The sequence below is a fragment of the Nestor notabilis genome, unplaced genomic scaffold (genome assembly GCF_000696875.1).
Source record: "Nestor notabilis isolate BGI_N333 unplaced genomic scaffold, ASM69687v1 scaffold9789, whole genome shotgun sequence".
NCBI classification, from domain to species: domain Eukaryota; kingdom Metazoa; phylum Chordata; class Aves; order Psittaciformes; family Psittacidae; genus Nestor; species Nestor notabilis.
In genome coordinates this window covers 474-21,117 of record NW_009945026.1, presented here as the reverse complement: position 1 = coordinate 21,117, position 20,644 = coordinate 474, and the positions used below count along the sequence as shown (strand labels likewise).

The window sequence follows — 20,644 nt, the reverse complement described above, 5'->3', positions numbered from 1 at the left end:
CCCCTTCCCACCTTCTCCTCACATCCACCACCACTGCATGTAGCAGTACATACAGTGGCTCTCCCTCTCCTCCACTGGAGGAAGGTCAAAGATGAAATGTGCAGAAAGAAGCGGCACAAGCTCAGGATTTTGCATGCTTGGATTCTCTCATTCCTGTTTTCTCCGACATCTTTCCTAGCCCACTCTCATTTTTTTCATTGTATTCTCTCTGTACATTGGTCCTCCTTGTTTTGTTGCTGTGTCTCCTAATCCCAATGCCTGCCTTCTCCCTGCATCCTGCCATCTGTTTCCCTCCCTGTGAGAGCAGAGTAGGCTCCTGGCTCTGGTACAGGGAGGCTCCCAGAATGCACAGGTGGTGCGCAGGCTTTCCCTCCCTTTGTTTTCCAGAAAAACCACTGGCCAGCTCTCATGGTTGGGAGCAGATGGTCTTTCTGTAAAACCCCCTAGGTGGCTGGCTCCCTTGCAGGCAGAAATAGGTGGCCTGAGACCAGCTGCCCTGGAATTTTCAAAAAGGTGGAAGAGAAAAGAGGTTGGGATTTTTTTGGTGTTCTGGGTTTGTTTGTGTTTTTGGTTTTGATTGTTTGGGGTTTTTTTGAATTAGCACCTTTCTGTTTACATGCTAGTTTGAATCCTGTCCGTTCATTTTAGCTTGTAGGTGCCTGTCTGCCAGGAGTTGTCTCAGACCTAAGCATTTGCATTCTAGGTTGTAGGAGGACACTGTCTTGGTAAGGTCAGCTAATAAGCCTGTGTGGACCCAGCAGACTTTTATCCCAGCCATCTAGGAACAACTTGTGTCATCCCAATGAGCCAGCCCCGAGATTTTTTTATGCAGTTGCACAAGGAACTCTACCACCTTATTGAGTTAGCACAAATCAAGCCTTCTGAAAAACACCACAGGACCATTAACTGCTCAAGAGGCATGACTAAATTAGGGATAAAGATCACTTCTTTTTGTTCAACATGATTTACAGGATAAATATACTGTCCTGAGTGTGGAACCTAGCTGCTGTGCCATGTGATAATCCTAAATGTCCTTCTGATACACTTAGTAATCTTGGGCACTCCACTTAGGCGTGTGGTGTCTCAGCTCTCTTGTGTGTGAGATGAAAGGGGAGAGGGTTAATTAATCCCTTCCTGGCTCATTCTGAGGTTTAATTGGAAACTGTCTTTAAAGCACTTCAGTTTGGTAGAGAGGATTTTTTTTCCCACTCATACCCTGTTTCTTCTAAATATTTCTTGTAAATAATGTTATCCTCCATGGCTTTAAAATGGTACTCAAACCTAACTTGAGTATGAGTGATCTTGGAGTGCCTTAATGCCAACAAACTGTCTCCACCCCATGGGAAACAAGTTATGAATGAAAGCCCAAGGAATTTAACTCTTTTAAAACAATCTTACATGATCTTTTCAAAGATTTGCGTGGCTGGCAGAGTAGACAGGCTAAGTAGACTTTTTTAACCTTAAAAGCTTTTCTAGTGAGCAGTACCATCTCACTTTCATTAAATGTCCATTGCATGTCAGCAAGCAGAAAATAATTTTTTTAAAAAATCTTGGAAAAATTGTGACAGCTAAGTTTTCTGTGAAAGCTGCTAGTGGGGAGAGCAGACTGCCAAATGGTGTGTTTAAAACAGTAGCAAACTCTCATGGTTACCTTGAATCTTTTAATTTCTCACTCCTTTCCAAAAACTCTGGCTTGGCCTTCCCTATCAAAGGGGCTTGCCATGTGTGTCTTGGCTTCTCTTCCTGATGGGAGGGCCCAAGTGGGGACAAGGTCTCAGAGTGGAATTTCCAGGTAAGGCCAGTCCCTAAGTTGACCAACCCCCAGACCAGGGTTGACCTTGCTAAGTTAGTCTTCAGTAATAGCTGAAAGTGTTTTACCTCACATGATCATGAGTATCACTGATGGCCATCTGTTATTTCATGGAGAGAATACTTTGGTGCAGAGACATAGAGTGTAGTTTGAATGGCTTAAGTAGCTTGCATGTCTTTCAGATGGTATAGATGCTCTCGCTGTTGGAAAGTAACTCTGATGTTATCTAAAATGAGTGATTTCAAGCCACTAGGCTCACCCTGAGGATAGCTGTGATGCCATGGTGCTTGGATTGGAATTTATGGTCAACAATGGAGGTGCCATTGGAGCATGCAGGGGTTAGGGCACTTTTTTTATGTGATCCAGAGCAAGCAACCTGGTGGCTACTCCTTCAGTCTCTCGTGGAGAAGATGTTCTGCCCTGCCTAAGTTTGGGAGAATGAGAAACGCACTTGTGACACTTGCCCTCCATAATTTAGCAACTTGCTTTTGCGTCATGCTCTGCGTTTAATCCCTGGTCTGTATCTTCTCTGAAGCTGGTGCAGAGTGAAACCAATGCCAAAAGTGACAAATACTCATTTTCATGTAAAAATGTCTTCTGACCAAACTATCTCTTTGGGTTAGTAGTGCCCTCAAATGACCTGTTCATGAAATAACAGATTTTTTTTGTTGTTGTTGAGAGGTTTTTTTGTCACACTGCCTAATTTAAAGTTGTGTTATTTGAAATCATACAGAACTATTGGACTTACAGACTGAAATGTTACTATGGAGGGCAAGTGACACGAGTGTGTTTCTCATTTTCCCAAACTTAGGCAGGGCAGAACATATATATAGAATTGTAATTTTCAGAAAAGAGGAAGCCATGTATGTTGCTAGATAAAGGGAAAAGAGTAAGAATGATTGTCCATATTTCAAAAACAGTTTTCAAATAGTCTCCAGGGAAATTAACAATATTGTACTTCCAGGGTGAAGTGTGAGCTAGCATGTTTTAAATATGTCTCTGCAGAAGTGAAGTATTTCTGCTTGCAGAATCTTACTGGTGAAAACTGTGTGACTTAGGTGTTGATTCGTACAGTATACCAGTAATTTTTGTAGGGCATTCATGAAACATTTCAAATATCAACATTCCAAAATGTCATTGAAAAATTATTGAACAATTAAGGAACATTTATGGAACATTGTGTGCTCTAAAATCAGGAAATGGGAAAACATGTTATTTCCGAAGTTGCCTGCATGTGGCTGTGCTAGCTTGCGAGGTTCTGAGGATGGAAGTAACCTCTGTGGAAGTTGAGGACAGTGTGCTTTTGTGCACTGGCGGGGCTGTGGCAGCTTAACTCATGAGTCAGTTTAGCTCCAGTTCCCCAGCCTTGGGTCCTGTACATGTCTCTAACTTTCTGCCAATGTAGTGTTACAAGGGCATGGGTTTAGTGGAGGAACACAGTTGCACTCCAAAATTACTGTCTATTTAGTGATAGAAGCAATTGAACATGCAAGTAAAGCAGGGTATAAAATGAAAGCATTTATCCCACAGTGGTACATTCTGTATGAGGAAGCATGCAGATGTATAGGGATGAGAAAAAAACTGTGTGTCTTATTTCTCTCTCCATCTTCTCCCCCAGTGTGGATGAGGACAGGCTTTTCCTGAACCTAACTCCATGATGATTTTTTATTTCCTCATTGAAGCTCCTTGCTTCCATCTTCCTTTATCTAACTTTGATAAACATAATTCTCTTTACCACCCAACAATCCCCACATTAATTTTGTTGAAACAAGTTGGTTCAAAGCTACACCAGTTCCCCTTGCATGGCTTTCTCTTTCCTAACCTTTGGAGGCAGCCCGCAGGGCTCTTGGTCACAGCAGGATTCCCTGCAGTAACAACCTGCATGTGTCTCCTCCCTGCATGGCTCCCTGAGCATATGGTTAGCTGCATATTCTCCACTCTGCATCACTCATTTTTCATCCCATTTAGTACATGGGGTTTCTGCTTCAAAGTGTGGACATGCTTTGATGCAGAACAGAGGCAGAATTTATTTGCTAAAACATCTTTCAAAGAGAATTTATGCGCACAGAATGGCATTCAGCTTTGGGAAGTCTGAATGGCAACTATTTTACAGACAGAGAATTTAGGACAAGTTCTTTCTTTGAAAGTAACCATCGTTTGCTTCTGCCCAGGGTGTTTTTGTTTTGTTTTGGCATGTTGTTTTTTTGGAGTGGGGGGAAGTGGTGGTGGGTTGGTAAGCTTTTTTGCACCCTTGTTAATCACAAAACAGGGCACTGGACATATGTGTTGAACTATTTAAAAGGTGGTTTGTTGAGGGTTATTTTGGTTTTGTTTGTGGGTTTTGGTATTTTTTTTTTTTTTTTTTATTTTGTTCCTCCCCCGCCCTGCATTGATCAGAAAAGCCTCAGAAATTGTAGGTGAGGATACTAAATGAAGGGGGAAAAAGTCCTGCTGGATTTAGGATTTTAAGCCAATCCATAAGAATTGTATTCTTACATGGAAAGCATGGTAATGTTATAATGAGCACATACTTACTTTATTGTTCAGGCACTTGTTCAAAGGTCTTACTTCTCTTTTTTGGATGGGTATTTTGGAGTATTTTGCAAGTACTGAACTTGTTGTACATACACACTGATTCCCTTTTTTCCTCTCTAGGTAAAAGCATGGATGAAATTAAGAAGCTGCTGTTGTTGATTCTGGGATGTGCTGTGCAGGTGAACTTTCATTAAAGGCTTGAAAAATAAGTTTTTATTTTTTTTTAACCTCTTATTTTTTCTGGACTGAGAAAATCTACCCAAAGATCAGTGCTGTATGAACAAGTCTCTAGCTCAAGACAGCTTGTGAGCTGAAATTGTGAGAAGAAACAATAGGTGAATGAAAGAAATTCAGGAAAAGGAAGCACCCTTTGTGGTAGCAATAGCCTTAATTTGTTGCCAGTGCTTTATCAGCCACAGGATATGTACTCTTGCAACTAAGTAGTCCACTTTGATAACAAAGTGGGAAGAGATAAGCTTTGAACAGTGGTCTTGATATCAAGATTGTGATTGGTTTATTTTCTTACTGTTTTAAAATATGGATGGGACAGCAGTGCCAAACAAATAGATGAGCTAACAGTCTAAACATTTGTTTAATGAATGCTGATTTTATTTGCATAATCTTTTGATTGAATATTATGTGTAGAAAATCGAAAATGAATAGATACTTTGTATATTCATACAGGGATTTTTATGCGGCATTTGTTAAAGTAAAGAGACAAGCAATGTATATGGGAAACTCCACAGAAATGCATGACAATTACCAGATAAAGAAGTCAGTGTTCTGCCCACCAGACCTCTGTGGTGGTAAACAATGGATGGTTGCCGGCTCGCCTTTGCTTATAACTGTTCTTGTTTGTAGGTCTGTCTAGTGTTTTTTGTCATGCCTTAGGACACTTAACCCTGCTCAGCTGTGTCAAATCGATTATGTCAGGGTAAAGCTGTCTAAATATGACTGCTCTGAACTATCTCCCTGTTGCATTGCAGCACAAACAATAAAGGTCTGATTTAGCAAGCTGCTGTGCACCCTCAGTCCCTGTTGATGGGAATGAGTTCTTCCCAGTGGAAGGAATGGTTGAGACTCAGAACCAGGCCCCAAAAGTGCACTGCAAATGAGTTTTAAAAAACTTTAAGTAATGCTTGAGTTCTCCACAATGTAGAGTTGTTACAAGAAGGGAATAATGTTGTTAGTGTACAATCACAGGTGTACAGATAGCAGAAGTCTGCCTTAAGTAAAAGTTTTACTAAAATCTGCTAATCTGAAATGTCAGTCATTTTTATCCAGAATGTTTCTCAGCCCCATTTCTTATCTAAAGCACATGTTGATTTAGTCCAACAAGCAACATTACGCATTGATTAGAATAGTATCGGAAGTGATGCATCTCTTTTCATTGCCAAAACCAAGCAAAATGAAAACAGCAAAGCAGACAGGTTAAACGATGCAACATAAATGTAGGTTTATGCTTGTGCAGCTCCATTAATGAAGCTGTGATGATTTCTTCTCACTGTTGCCCCGCCTCTTGATCTCACTGCGTGTTGAACTTGTTTTTAAAGAGCAAACCCAGCCATTTAACTTAGCTGTAATTGTGCTGATGGTAGAAAGTTTAACTGATTTAATGCATAATTCGGTTCATGCTCCATATGGAGCAATGAAGTGTTATACCTTCTGGTGTGACGAAGTATAGATCTTAAAAATTTTGTCTTTAGCAATGTGGGGAGCTTTTGAATTATTTATTTTTTTTTTTATTTGAATAAAAAATGGTATAATAAGTTTTAGGATACATTACACTGTTTCAGGGTGTGTTGTTTTCTTTTAACAGTGTGAAAGAAAAGAAGAGTTTATTGAAAGAATAAAACAACTGGATATTGAAACCCAAGCTGCCATTGTGTCACACATTCAGGAGGTGGGACTCTCAGTATTGTCTGTTCTGACTTTTTATCTCTCCCTTCCTTGATGTAACTTTTTTACCTTGCTATGAAATATTAATGCTTGGAATTTCATAATGGATTCATGAACTTAATGAAAAAAAGATTGAATTGTAAGATGAAAATTAAAGGCAATGGGAACGTTACTTGGCTTAGTGGTCTTTCTGAGAGATGCAGTGGTAAACGCCTTGCTTGCCAGTTATAGGATATGTAATTGTTTTAAGGATACATGTGTAATATTTCCAAAAAACATATATGACTTAGGAGCTGCAGTGCCCCTTGAGCAATGTTGTAAGCACTTAGTCTCCAAGTCCTGTAGTAGGTGAGATGCAGGCTTCTCATAGGCTTGCTTTGGATAGTGGCTTCCAAGCTCAGATGGTCTTGAGAGGTGTACTCAGCAGTTGAAATTGGACATATACTCTGTTTTTAAAGAGAAGTTTGATCCAACGGCAAGTATTCTTGGGCTTGTGATGTTTGTGTAGAGGAAAGGAGTACAGGTAGGTGTTAGGAACCACTTACTTTGGAGACCCAAAGGAGAGCTATGCGGGAACAGGCCCTGCTGGGTGCGTCTCACTGGGAACAGGCACAGGCTGTGGCTGCGTGTCAGTGTGTATAGATGTAGAAAGCTCAGTATGCTCCGGTTTGAGGAACAAAAGGTGAAAGTCTAAGATAGGAACTGTTTTCTCAATACTTAACAAAGTATTTCTGCTTTAAAAAAATAAAATCATAATGACCTAAGCATATGGTTATGACAGAAACAGAAACAGTCTTTAATGGAGCTTGAGAGACTTGCCTGACATTTCTGCTAAACCATTTAGAGAAAATCAGTTTGGGTAAGACAGCAGTTGAAAGGTACCCTGCAAGCAGTAACCAGAGACATTTTTGCTAAATGCAGCTCCTTCCAGCTGTATCAGCTGTAAGTTGCAAATTCATTGAAAGCAGGGCTTCAGTGTTCAAAGGGCTTCTCAGTGAGACACCAGCCTAACTGTACAGTGAGGGATCAGTCCTTCCAAATCCTTGTGGTGACCACCTCAGTGCTTGCAGCAAGACATTCGCGTACTTGTAATGTGCAAGCACACATGCTGTTGATCATAATATGTATCTGATCACTTTTAAAAATCAGCCTTAATTATTAAAAAATCTAAATACCAAAAATGGGTGAGTAGTGTTACAATTAAGGTGGTTGGTTTTGTTATTTGCAACATGATTTTGGTGAAATGTGGTATGTTTTTTTAATTGATCAGTAGAAGAACCTGGGGGATGCAGCATATACAACAAACCAATTTACAAATCAGCCAGTGCAAAGACTTTGTTTCTGTTCCTAGGTGACTCACAACCAGGAGAACGTCTTTGACTTGCAGTGGCTGGAGCTCCCAGATATGGCCCCAGAAGAACTAGAGTCTCTCTCTAGGAATATGGTTTTCCACCTTAAGAGGCTCATTGATGAGAGAGATGAATGCACAGAAGTATGATGACTTCTCTCCCATATTGAGCTCGTGTGAAGCAGCAGATGCAGGCTCCATTCCTTCTCTTGTCTTGTTTGTGCATTGCATTTCTATTTCTTCTGCACCTTTCTACTACACCTCTGAAAATCTGTAGAAAGATTTTTCATTGTTTCATTGCTCAGTCATTCATTTTTGAGTGACTACATACCTGTCTCTCCATTGGTATCTACTACCCTCATGGGTTCCAGTGTTGTCTTTAGTTTTTTTTTTTTCTATGTGAAGATGGTCCTATCTGTTGCTGACTCATCAGTTCCTTTCCCTTCAGATCTCTGGAGGGACTTTCTTGCTGCCTTTAACCTGTTAATTTTCTGTCATGCTTTTGACTGTGATTGTGGTAGTTAAAACTGGTAGTTGCTATCGGTTTTTATGAATTCTCCAAGCAGCTGCTTATTTTGAGCATTGGAAGGGGAAATTTTTTTAAGCGGTCTGAACATAGTGGAGATCTTTTCCTCCTCTTTGTAACCTTTCCTCCTGGCTATCACTTGAATGCTGTATACTGCCAGGCTAATAATTTTCTACATTTATAAATTATTTTTAGATATTTTAAAAACTATTTATAATTACAGTATTTATCTCCTGACACTGTATGCTTCTCTGTATTTCTAGGTCATTGTAGATCTCACTCAAGAGAGAGATTATCTGCAGTCTCAGCAACCACCAAGTCCATTGAAAGTACCAAGCCCAGATTCTTCACCAAACCCAGCCAACCCTCTTTCTAATGAAGACAAGCAGCACCTTGCAGTGGAGCTGGCAGACATGAAGGCTAAACTGAGAAGAATACGGCAGGAGCTGTGAGTCACCAGTGATTTGTGCTTCTAGAGACACTTGTATATTAAGTCTTGAGCATCTTGAAAACGCAGGTGCCTGTCCACTTCAGTATACTGGCTTCCATGGGAGCTCTCAGAATCACAACTTCCAAATTTTTATTCATAGCAGTAGGAAGCTAGTGTGGCTGTTCCATCTTTCTTCTTTCCTAATTGTTCTTTAAGCACAGAGTGATAACTACTTTGATTTTTCTTTTTGTGTCTTATCTCTCTCTTCCCCTCTTCAAAATGCCAACTACTGGCTGCACTTTTTAATTATCAGTGGGAAGTCCAGAAGCCATTGAAGCTGGCTATGGCAGCAGTAGCACCAATGAGGTTTAAACAGAGGTACTTACTAAAAATTAGTTGTAAACTCAGATCTATGATACGTAGATCATGAGAAAAATCCCTTGCTTTTATGAAGTTGTCATGACAAAGAGACTCTTATGTTCAGAATACAGGGGATTTCTACCTTCCTTTCCGGATTCCCAGCAGTGTCCAGATAATCAATATTGTTTCATGAAGGGGGGAATTTCTTACTAAGATTTTTCTAATCCTTTTCAGGGAAGAGAAGTCTGAGCAGCTTGTAGATTCGAAACATGAAGTTGAGCAGCTCACACTAGAGCTGCAGAAAATAAAACAAGAGGTAAGATGGGCTAATTTTACTGTGACAGTTTTCCCTGTTTGAAAACAGGCTTTTCCTGGGTGAGGCTAAAAATATTACTATGCCTGTTTTTTAATGAAGAAAGTAAGTTACTTCAGCAAGCTGTTTGATGATTATGGCTATGGCTTAGCAATGCTACACTTTCCACTTACCTATTGAGAGCAGCCTCATCTGTTAAGCTTGCAAATAGCTTAGTAATGCCTGAGGCTTATGCAGCATTAGGCATTAGAAATGTCACAGTCCCAACAGCCTGAAAAACCTCTGTGTCTTGTAGAGGATTTTTACTAGTTAGTAGAATTCTCTTACTCCTGAACCAGGGGAATGCTGTTTGCCTATGCTTAAAATAATAAATAAATAAATATAAGCTTTAAAGAACATGCTTTAAAGTATTAACTAAGATTTTTCTCCCTACTTATTCCCCACTCCTCACAGAATATCCACCTGGCCTCAGATGCTCGCTCTGCCCGAGCATATAGAGATGAACTTGACTCTCTGAGAGAAAGGGCAAACCGTGTGGAGAGACTTGAGATGGAACTTGTTCGGTGCAAAGAGAAACTTCATGATGTGGATTTTTACAAAGCTCGCATGGAGGCAAGTGAAAATGGGGGGAAAGATTTGCTGAGTAATCCTTAATGTTTGGCTTTGGCTGTGTTACCAGTCCATGTGTCATTTGTCATTGAGCTGACTGTAGCAAAACATCACAGCAAGTAGAAATTTCCTAACATGCACTATAGTTGTTGACTTAGCAACATTGCAGCTTCTTTCAGTGGCAAGAAAGAGTTGGTGCACACAAAAAATAAATACCCATTAGTTTTAATAAACGCTGTGTGCTTCAGCATTATGTGGCTAAACAGGACAGACCTTTCTGGGTGCTGCTTCTAGAGAATCCAGACCTTTAGTCTAGCCTTGAAAATTTGCTCTTAGGTAAAATCTCTGTGTTCCAGAGTTGCTCCTTTGACCAACATTTTAAATTTAATATATAAACTAGCTAAATGAATGTGTTGGTATTTTTCCTTAGGGATTTGTAGCAGATGCAACTGTTGTTGGGTGTTAAGCATGACCTAGATGACAAATTCTAGACACCCCTTTCTTGAAACTGTTGCTTGTAGTATAAAGGAAAGAAAATCTGGATCCTCCCTAGTGCCCTGAGTAGGGTATATCAGTGAGCAATGTATAGCTTTGATCCAGTAGTAATGCCAGTTACTCAGCTTAGTCACTTGCAGCTATGCCCATCCTGGAATTAATAATTAGCTTAGATTGGAAAGGACCTTGCAGATCATCTAGACCAACTCACTGCTCACAGCATGGCTGACCTTAAATTTAGGCCAGATTGCTGTTATTTATCCATCTTTTCAGTTCTTTGAGCCATTCTCACCTAAATTCTCAATAATTCACATACACTTCAGCCAAAGTCAAATAAATGTCCAGACTAGGTGAACACATGGGGATTCACTAGTTGACAGTCTCACTATAATTAAATAAAATCTGAGGTCTGAGGTACAAGACTGATGTTGTAACTCTCATTTGCCAGGCCTCTGGCCCAGAACACAGACCTTTTTTCTGCTCTATAAACTCTTTTAAGTGATTTCCCCCCCTGCCCAACCTAAGGGGCCAGCTAGCTGCTGCTTCTTCCGAATAGATTCACTAAAATGCATGGTTATTAAATGTAGTGATAGACTACAAAAGCCTGTCTTCCCTCTCAGTAATTCCTGGTTTACATTAGGAAGTATGAAGCTCTGTTTTCCTCCCTCAAGCTGACAAATCAGTCGTGCGTTAACCTGGCACACTAGCTATCACCGTGGCATCCTGGCATTTACCTTTGTATTGGGCACTGGAGTCACTTAGCTTCTACCTCTGCTCAGATAATTTAGCCAGAGCTAGGAGAGGAGTTCTTTGTCTTGCCTTCATCTGAGATCAAGGGAGTAGCTATTTCTGGTTTTGAGTTCTCGGCCTCCTTGCTTGTCCTGAAGCTGGCAGTTTCCTGCTGTGCTGTCTGCATGCTTATCTTGCTTAACATACTACTCAGTAAACAAACCTCCACTTCAAGTTTCAAATTTGTTCCAACTTTCCTCACTCCCTCTTCAACCCTGTCAGTTTTTGGTGAAAGTATTGAGCATCAGAGATAAGTGCTGGCTCACCAAGGATACCTCCCTGAAATACAGTAGTGGGACAAAGAATATTTCCCCTCGATATGGCATTACTCCAACTGTGAGCCACAATGTGGCCTGTAGCAAACATTGTTGGTGCTGTAGGGGCTGAGCTCTTGAATTGCACAGCTGTTTGCAGGCTGCTCTGTGGTCTAGAATAGCCAGAGAGTTTCACATTCTCACCACTCCCTCTTCCATCATTGATTGAATCTTGACTCAGCCACGGACCACCAGTGTTGAGCAGTGGCAGCATCAGGCAAGCTCCACTGGCTTCATGCCGATGCATTCAGAGGACTCCACAGGGTGCTATTCTATATTTTTTTATGATCATGGAGTAGCACAAAGGCTGTGCGCAGTAGCCAGTATCCGACTTTCTGTGGTCCCTCAGTTTTCTGTCTTACCTGTCTCAAGTCCTCCGCCCATCCAGAAGAAGGCTTAGTGGCTGGAGTCAGTTCCATATCTGCTCAGATTCCTCCCACTATTTGGCTTACAATTCCAAGTTGTAAGATTTGTGCAGGAATTTAACATGGTAGAAATATTTACTACTAGACAGTACAGTGCTGATTCATCTCATGGCATTTACTGCTTGCAGCTGGCTTCCTATGCTGTAAGTCTTGAAACCTGAACAAATCTTGTGGAGGCACAGCAATGAAAATGTAGGTGCATAAAGTACAGCCTAAGCTACTTTTCTATGGTAATGTGATACCTTAGGGCTCATAGTGTCTTGACGGGGTTGATAATAAGAGGTGCCAAATCGGTAAGTAAGAAGAAAAAAGTGGGTTTACCTTCATACATCAATGCAGAAAGCTATTAAATGAGCACTTAAAAATCTTTTCCTTCTTGTAGTTCACATACGCATTTGGTAGTTTGAGCAAAAAATACGGAATGTGCTCCATGTACAAAACCATGACAAACTTTAGGAATTGTGAGCAAGCTTACAGGTAGTTTCTGAAAGCACATGGTACAAATCAGCAGTGTGGTGGGAAGAGGTTCAAGGAGCCATCGCAGAAGGAGTGCAAAAGGAGCAATTCTCTATGTGAACACAACACATTTAGGCATGTGTATTGTTTCCTTTTCTGTATGTCTTGACAAAGTTGTTCAGAAATGACATTTTAGTTTGACCATCATTCAAGGAACCTAAAGATGAATATGCTCTGGAGTCCTTCATGCTGGGGTAGCTTAATGAGGTCATAAGTGTGAATGTGGAGGAGCAGGCTTAATGCAGAGCTTCCTCCAAGGAGGTGCTTCTCTCCAATGTGACGCTTTCCTCCAGCATTCCTCTCCATTTAATGTTGTGGTGCTCCAGGAAATCAGGTTATTTTCTGAGGCCAGAGAGTCTGCCTTGCCCATTCTTCCTCCTTCTCACCGCAATCACATTTCCATGCGGGATGACAGGAGGAATTTATATGAATGTTAAAAAAAGCAAAAGCAGCTCTTGTATGTTTTCATATAGCTGTCCAAGGCAGTGTTTGACTGTCACAAAATGTTAACTGTGTTACGACTCAGCAGGGACAGCTTCTGAACTGCCAGAAGGGAGAGGTTTGAACTCTGTTTAATAACTAGTTTGAATGTGTGTGCAAATTTTCTAGTTTCAGATTTAAACAATCTGATTACTACTTTAGTTTCTTAAAATGTTTTCCAGTAGCAACACACCCTGATTGTGCAACCACTTACCCCCAGAGTTAATTGTAACCATATGAGTACACAATACACATTCTTAAAGCTATTTCAAGGCACAGTGATACAGGATCAAACCACAATTCGTAATTTATTTTAGAAATTACAAAAAGCAGAACTATATATGTTGTATATGTTGGATATTAAACCATTACTGTTCAAGTGATATAAAGCAAAAGGGGTTTTTTTTAATCCCTTGCCTAGTAAATTCAGTGTATTTAAAAAAACCCCAACAAATAAACCCAAAGCCAACTAATTTGCTGTCAGTTTAGAAATAAGCTCATAGTTAGAAAATAATGTTGGTGTGTTTGTTAATTAAAGAAAAAATAAATCTTAGTTTCAGTGGAAGCACCACCCCATGTCCACCACCTGCTGATCATCTAACAAGTGTGATTTGTAGCCGGATGCATTTCTAGGTCAACTATGTTATTCCAGTGACTTCTGGGAGATGTTAATGCTGACATGTTTTAGTTAGGACAGCTTTACCTTCCAGTCCTTGAGAAGTAACTCTGCAAATGTCTTATGGAGTAATTATTTAAATTATATGAACTTTTCTATATTAAGATGACCTCAAATCATAGGCACACCAGTGAGCAATGTTGACCTTCCCATAGCAGGCATTTCCACCAGGTTATTAATTTAAGATTTCATCAGAACTGCTTTGAACTGACATGTCTGCTTCTCCTGTGTGCTCAGTGGAAAGTGCTTCAGTCTTCCACATATTGCAGCTCCCAGTGATGTATGGTTTGTACCAGAGCCTGGATATGTGTATTTACTTGGCACATAGCTTGACTCTTCATGAGACACTAAAATAACAAGTTCCTGCTTGGTAGGCAGTTTTGAGGATAATTCTGAGGCCATGTATTTGAGGTCAGACACCACCTTACTTCTTAGGGCTGTGGTCCAGATTGAGTGTGATGATCTAGCAAAATAAACTCTTGTCATGCTGCTGTTTCATTACAGGTATTCCGGCAGCTTACATGACACCCAGCATATTTTTGTCATGTACTTCCTCTGGTCTGTTATAAGTTTAGTGTCAGCTTTTTTAGTTTGCCTGCTCTCAAGTGACCCTCTTAGATCAGACTTGGTCAAAAATGGTGGTTCTGTAAAATTATTGTTTCAGTATTATAATTGTTTCAGTTACTTACATACTCAGACATTTTAACTGTGGTAGTTGAACCACTTTACAAACACTAACATATAGCTGTCCTTTTAATGGTAATGTAGTAGGGAAATATTTCCTCTCATATTTTGCAAGCTAGTAGCTGGCCCACTGAGAAGTCAAGGGCAGTATGGTACTGTGTGAGGTAGACTTTCCGTATTATGCCACCTACAGTCAAGATGCAGCAAGGAACTAAGATTACTGGCTATATAAGGCTATTAAATCATGGCCCCCTGTAGTATCCAAAGGCAGGGGGAGTGGCTGTCGTCAGATACTCTTTAACTTGTGCTTTACAGCTATCTTTTTTCCTTTTTAATAACTGAACCATAGGAGGCATCTTAAGGCTGATTCTACTCCCAAAAATGAGAAGGTAGTTGCTGCTTAAGCACTGAAAGGGATTTGTTCATGCCTGGTGATCTTTCAGGAATCCATTTGGTTTAGATGTTTGTGGTCTGAGAGAGCAGACATGAACTCTGATGTCAGCAGAGACTTCACATTTTGAAGACAGTTGTCCAGAAATAACTCATCAAGCCATAATCATTTCGTCCTGCTTGCGTGCATATATTCTATTTTTGCCTATTTCATTGGAGCAGGGGAAAGGATGGGGAGAGGAGAGAGTAAAGCAAAGACAGAGAAAAGGAGATTTCTTTAGAGAAACAAATAAGCTGCTTTTTGCCCCATTATAACTTTTCTGGGCAAAAATCCTTCCTGTATCCATTTAATTTTTTTAAATGCTGCCATGTTCCTGTCATATAAAATTCTGTCTCTGACTCAAGACTTATCTGAGGAGTAAAAGCTAGCAGTGAGGTATTGTAACTTGAAATAAGACATAATTTAATAAATTAATTATTAAAAAGTAATAAATAAATAATTTAATACATGACCGAGAGTACCTGGCCAGATTTTATGCTTTGGACTTTTCATGTTTTCGGAGATAAGATTCTTCAATGCATGGAGTTTCATTTGTTGCTTTGAAGGGAACATTCGGAGTGCAGCATAACTAACTTGTTTCTACTGCTGTGTCTACAGCAGAATAATAGATTAAATTTTTACTCAGTAAAAACAGATCCAGAAGCTGTAATGGATAAGCAACATGGTATGTACAGTTAATGCTCATGTGTTTACTGGGGTTAGGGCAGGGTGTGTGTTAAGTGGTAAGTATAAAACAACTTCATTTGTTTAAGTGAATTAAAATTCTGTTCATGAAATAAAGAAACTTTATTAAACAGACATTTACATATAAATGGACTGAAACAGGGATATGGACACAGTTGATTTTCTGTATCTTGAGTCTCTGCAGCTCTTGATCTAGCCTCATATAAAGCAAAACCAACTCCATTAAACATCTAAAATTTGGAGGGGTATAAAAAAGATTAGATTTACCTTGCATTAATGATTCACAGAAAATTAAGCATAGTTTTTTTAGACCAGGTAAAAACTTCTTTATGAAACAGAGAAACATGTCAAGATTTTCTTGTGTGTTGCAGTGTCAGTTTGTGAAAGTCACCTCCTCTTTGAGAAGTCAGTTTATGCCAAGAGATTAACACCGTTACATTCCTCCCTAGGAATTAAGAGAGGACAACATCATATTAATTGAAACAAAGGCCATGCTAGAAGAACAGCTAACAATGGCAAGAGCTCGTGGTGATAAACTGCATGAATTAGAGAAGGAAAATTTGCAACTGAAATCCAAACTTCATGATGTAGAGCTGGTATGTCCTCTCTTTTTCATTATGCTAATGTTTTGAACTTCTGGTTTTATGCTAGGTCGTAGATTCATGTTGCAGAAACCAGTGGAAACAGGTGAAGAAATCCAGTGCTTTTAAAGAGGTCTTTAGATTGAACTTTGTGTCCATGAATTCTTGAAACATTCTAATGTTAACAGTATAAATATTGCCAATGCTGCTTCGTGTAAGACTGAATTTAATTTTATACAAAAAGGTATATCACAATTTAAAAGTAAAGATTGCTTTCATGCATATTGATAATGGAGGTGTTTATCAGTTAAGTTGAAATTTCTTAAATATAAGAAATGAAATCTGCTGTAATAAATGATCTTTCATGTTGGAAACAAAAGCCCCAGCCATTACAGTTACTTTTAAGAATCCATTACTGCTGTAAAAGACACAAAATTTGCAAAGTTATTTCTGTGTAAATCAGACATGGCTTCATAGAAAAGGAAACGCAAGATTGTCTACAAACAAAAGCAACACTGGATTTTATAATCCCACTAGGAATAACAAGCATTTTCATCTTTTGTATTTTACTTAACAGTTCTCTTATCCCACTGTGTTTTGAATTCTTGTGGATTTAGAGTATAGGGTTTCCAACAGGGCCTGTTGGAAACAATGATCTTGAGGGTGCTGGTTGAAGTTATGTTTAATGACTAATTCACAGCATTATAAGGGTCATGTCATGCTCCAGCTTTTCCAAAATGGCTGGTGAATTTGAATTACACTTTTCTGGGTGACCGGATGAATTTTTGGGTAACTCCTTTTGAAAATTTGGGACCCTCTGAGGTACCATTTCAGCTCCCACATATGCAAATGGCCAAAGTAGTCATGAGAAGCAATTATAGATTCATTCTCCAGATCTGTTTTCTGGATGTTTTAAGACCCAAATTATGAGGCAAATGTTACTTGCTGATCTGTAAGACTGAATCCAAATTTAATGTGATGAGTTGAAGAAGCTGAGTAGAATTCAAGGTTATATCTGCAGAGTCTTCAGTGTCAGTGCATGAAGCTATGTGTTTTTGAAGAGCTTAGCTCTGGAGACAGCTTGAATCCAGCCTGCCTTACTAGCCCTGACTTGTACTGGCCCTGTCATTGCCCAGTATGTTCCCACTCCAGTCAGCCTTCCTCCAAGTGCTTCACGGACCAGAACTGACCCTACAGGGCCAGTTGGGTGTCTCTGCGCTGTACTCTGTGGCATGTATGGTAGGCAACAGCAAACATTTAATGCTGTACATGTAATTCAGCATAAAAGCACACAGTGTTTAAGGAGATTCTTCTACCCTCTACATGTGCTGTGGTTGTAGCAGTTCAACTGACAGAACAATCTGACGGATAAGCTGAAAATGCTTTTTCATTCATGCGTGTCTTGCACAGGACCGGGACACAGACAAGAAGAGAATTGAAGAGCTTTTGGAGGAGAACATGGTCTTGGAGATTGCACAGAAACAGAGCATGAATGAATCTGCACACTTAGGCTGGGAACTAGAACAACTGTCTAAAAGCACAGATCTTGCAGATAGTAAGTACCAGCTGGGGTAGCTGTTGTTGTGTTTGTGGTCTCTTTCAGAGTAGACACCTTGATTGATTGAGATGGGAACAGAATTTGAGTCAAAGCCTGAGAACTTCCCTCATTCAGCCACTTGATTTTGAACTTAGTTTTTTGGAACTTCTAAAACTCATTACTTTTCATTTCTGTCACTTTCTTTTGAAAGCATTAAAATCTTTTCTTCTTATGTTGTTTGTCACTGAGATAGTGACTTTTAAATAAAATGATAAAAATTTACAAAAAGCTTTGTAAATGACCCAGCAGAAATGTCACATTCAGTATTTCTAACTGAATGGCTGGGAGGAGTCTGTGATCTTTAGTATTCTTTAGTACAGTTAGTACAGACAATTAGCTAGTCTTTAAGTCCCAGGAAGTGGTGTATGCTGAAGTCATTTATTTTTACTAGATGCTGAAAAATGTGTACAGTTAAAATAACTGACTGATTTTTTTTTTTTGAAAGGTTGATTTGATTTCCGTGACTATCAAAAACATAACTAATGCTTCCTTCATTACTCAGGTTTTAGCATTGGTTTCAGTGTCTAACATTCATTCTGTCTATAATACCAGTCTAAATAACAATGCAAAATGGAATTTGGGAAATATGAGCTATTTTGTTCAGTTCCATGTGCAGCTTTTATTGATTTCTCACCTGATTCTGACTTGCATGTTTGGCTTTGTGCACCAGGAGTAATTTAACTTGAAGACAAAGGAGTAAATTAGAATAAGCAGATGCTCAGTTTTCAGTAAAGCTGTCTAGAAGAATAGCTTTGTTCTGTGAAATAACTGAATGTGTGCCTGACACCAAATCTGCTTGCTGTCTAGGATCTGAGTGCTGTTTATTAACAGTAATGGCTGGCTAATTAATTGTTATTTTTCATTAATAATCTTGCAAAGCAGATTAGCCTTAGCCTGAGAAGGAATGGCACTCTTTCTCCTTATGTATAATCAAAGATATTGCTTATTATATTAGTCAGTTGTGGGAAAAAACACAGTTCTCTCAAAACTTACAAATTTTGATAAAGAGTATTTCAGGAAATTGTAAAACTGTCGAATTTTCTGGCTTGTTTCAAATAGCAAGTTTTGCCCTCTTCGTCATTTGACTTCACTAGTGGTGTAATAGGAAGAAGGATGCTAGTTTTATTTTGTTATTTCCTATTTATTAATTTCTGTCAAACATAACTTCCCAAATTTGCTAAACAGTGTGGTATAAAAAAAAAAAGGAAGAAAAAGAGAGATTCCATCACTGCTTAGCATTTCAGCACTGGAGCTTCAGAATCTCTCTGATTAACCAAAGAAAAGAGAGTAAGAGGAACTGAGAAATAAGTAACCATTTATATTCAGTAGCAAAAAAAAAAAAAAAGTGAAGGAAGCCTGATTTAAAAGCACTAAAAACATTAAACTTTGAAACGTTAAACTAGCTCACAGAAGTGCTGTCCTACTTTCACAATAATTCTCTATAAGAAATTCCATTTCAATGCATGTTGCTGTTTGTACAAATGCAGTCAGTCTGCAAAGCTCTTTTGGAAAACCTCCTGTTCCTGTATTTCAAGTTGAGTCTGCAAGGGTGGCAGATAGCAGAAGATTTTACCTGCTAGTTTGCAGTATTTTATTTAAAACCATTAAAAAGAGGCATGGAAAAAGTCATTTGGATGGGCTTTGCTTCAGGACAGAACTCAAATAGATTATTTAGTGAATGTTTACTGTTCCAGTCTTCCAGACCAAAGCTTTCCAGGTGATGCTCCATAAAAGATACAAATAGGATTTTACCATTCTCAGAAACCTGCCCGTTCTAAAGTACTCAGCGTGCTGTATGTAATAGTGCTGATTATTTAGCAGGAGTGAATAATATTCTGAGACTTAAAGACAATGCTAAAGTCAATTTCATGTGAAATGTGGTTTTGAGGTGAAGGGTAGCAATTATTCCAAGTGAAACCGAGGGTTGCTCTTATTTCATCTGCTGAGCAGAGAAATTAACAGAACAATGACACTTTGATGCTGGGATTTAAGGCTGAGAGGTAGTGGGAATTTTGATCTACAAACATTTAGAGTAAAATAACACCTCTGTTGTAAAACTTGCATAAATATTATTAGTTCCGAGATTTCAACTTCAGACACTTCTCTGGAATCAACATTCTGATAAATGTCCTGTGCCTGGTTTGCCAGATAGTAAAATATCCTCCCTGACTCAGCATATTCTTGATGAAGTAGCTGTGAAGATAAGCATTGGAACTCACTCACTTCCGTCAGATTTTTTGTTTTCATGACTAAATGCGATCAAGTACCTTAAGTTATCACTAGCTTTTGGAAGTGCACCATCTTGCTGTTTTAGCAAACACGTCACAGTGGTTTACTTTCTGCCTCAATTTATTTCCTCCGATGGAAGTACGAGAAGGTATTGAAGTATATTTTGCTACTAACATTAAACACGTTACTAACATGGTTAAAGCAACTTTAAGTTAGAAAAGTAACTTAAGATGGTTATCTCTTCAAATACTTCCTTATTCATTAAAGGTCCTAATTGTTATCTGTCAAAATGGGTTCTGTGTTTAACAAAGTGTTTAGTTTGCAGGTAAGCCAAAATTATAAGGATATGACTGCAAGTATCTTCATACAAGTGAATCTTAAGAACCTAGGAAGGGAGATGTTTCTGAGTTCACCTTCTGATTCTCATGTTTCAACAGCCAGAAAGTCCTTTGTGTTTGAGTTGAATGAATGTGCTTCAAGTCGCATACTAAAGCTAGAGAAGGATAATCAAAGCTTGCAGAACACCATCCAAGAGCTGAGAGATGCCTCCTTGACCTCCAGAGAGAGCAGCCTAAAGTTTGTGGAACTGGAAAAGGAAAATCAACAGCTTAGCAAAAAGGTAATTTGCTTGCAGGAACTGAGCTCTTAATTAGCAGAGTGCCACTTTCTCTGCTGAGGAGAACTGATATCTATCACTGGATCATTCCATCTTCTGGAGAAAGTCTTTTGCCAAGTTGAGAGACCAGTTCTGCTTCTTGGCTTTCTTCTGTGAACAGGGAAAACTGCAAATATTCAGTTCGCTGTACTTTCCATACTCCCATTTATGACCTGTTGTTTATGAGTAATTCAATCCAGCTCTAATTTACATGCTTAAAATTTGAGATCAAGGCATA

At 39.2% G+C, this 20,644-nt stretch overlaps 1 protein-coding gene across 1 annotated transcript; it reads left to right on the top strand.

Annotated features, from left to right (window-relative positions):
- The first annotated feature begins 4,462 nt into the window (after nt 1-4,462).
- On the top strand, nt 4,463-20,400 carry LOC104412092 (protein Daple-like). Its single transcript, XM_010022696.1, has 9 exons — nt 4,463-4,524; nt 6,165-6,248; nt 7,596-7,736; nt 8,382-8,566; nt 9,143-9,224; nt 9,675-9,833; nt 15,794-15,940; nt 17,336-17,480; nt 20,189-20,400. Exons 1-9 carry the CDS (start codon nt 4,474-4,476, stop codon nt 20,398-20,400), a joined length of 1,206 nt encoding a protein of 401 aa, XP_010020998.1. The 5' UTR covers nt 4,463-4,473.
- Nucleotides 20,401-20,644: the final 244 nt, after the last annotated feature.

Excerpts from the sequence above, each read along its gene's own strand:
- LOC104412092 (XM_010022696.1), top strand. The coding sequence starts at position 4,474 with ATGGATGAAATTAAGAAGCTGCTGTTGTTGATTCTGGGATGTGCTGTG. Across the intron at positions 7,737-8,381 it reads AGAGAGATGAATGCACAGAA|GTCATTGTAGATCTCACTCA; the intron begins GTATGATGACTT and ends CTGTATTTCTAG. Across the intron at positions 9,834-15,793 it reads TTTACAAAGCTCGCATGGAG|GAATTAAGAGAGGACAACAT; the intron begins GCAAGTGAAAAT and ends ATTCCTCCCTAG.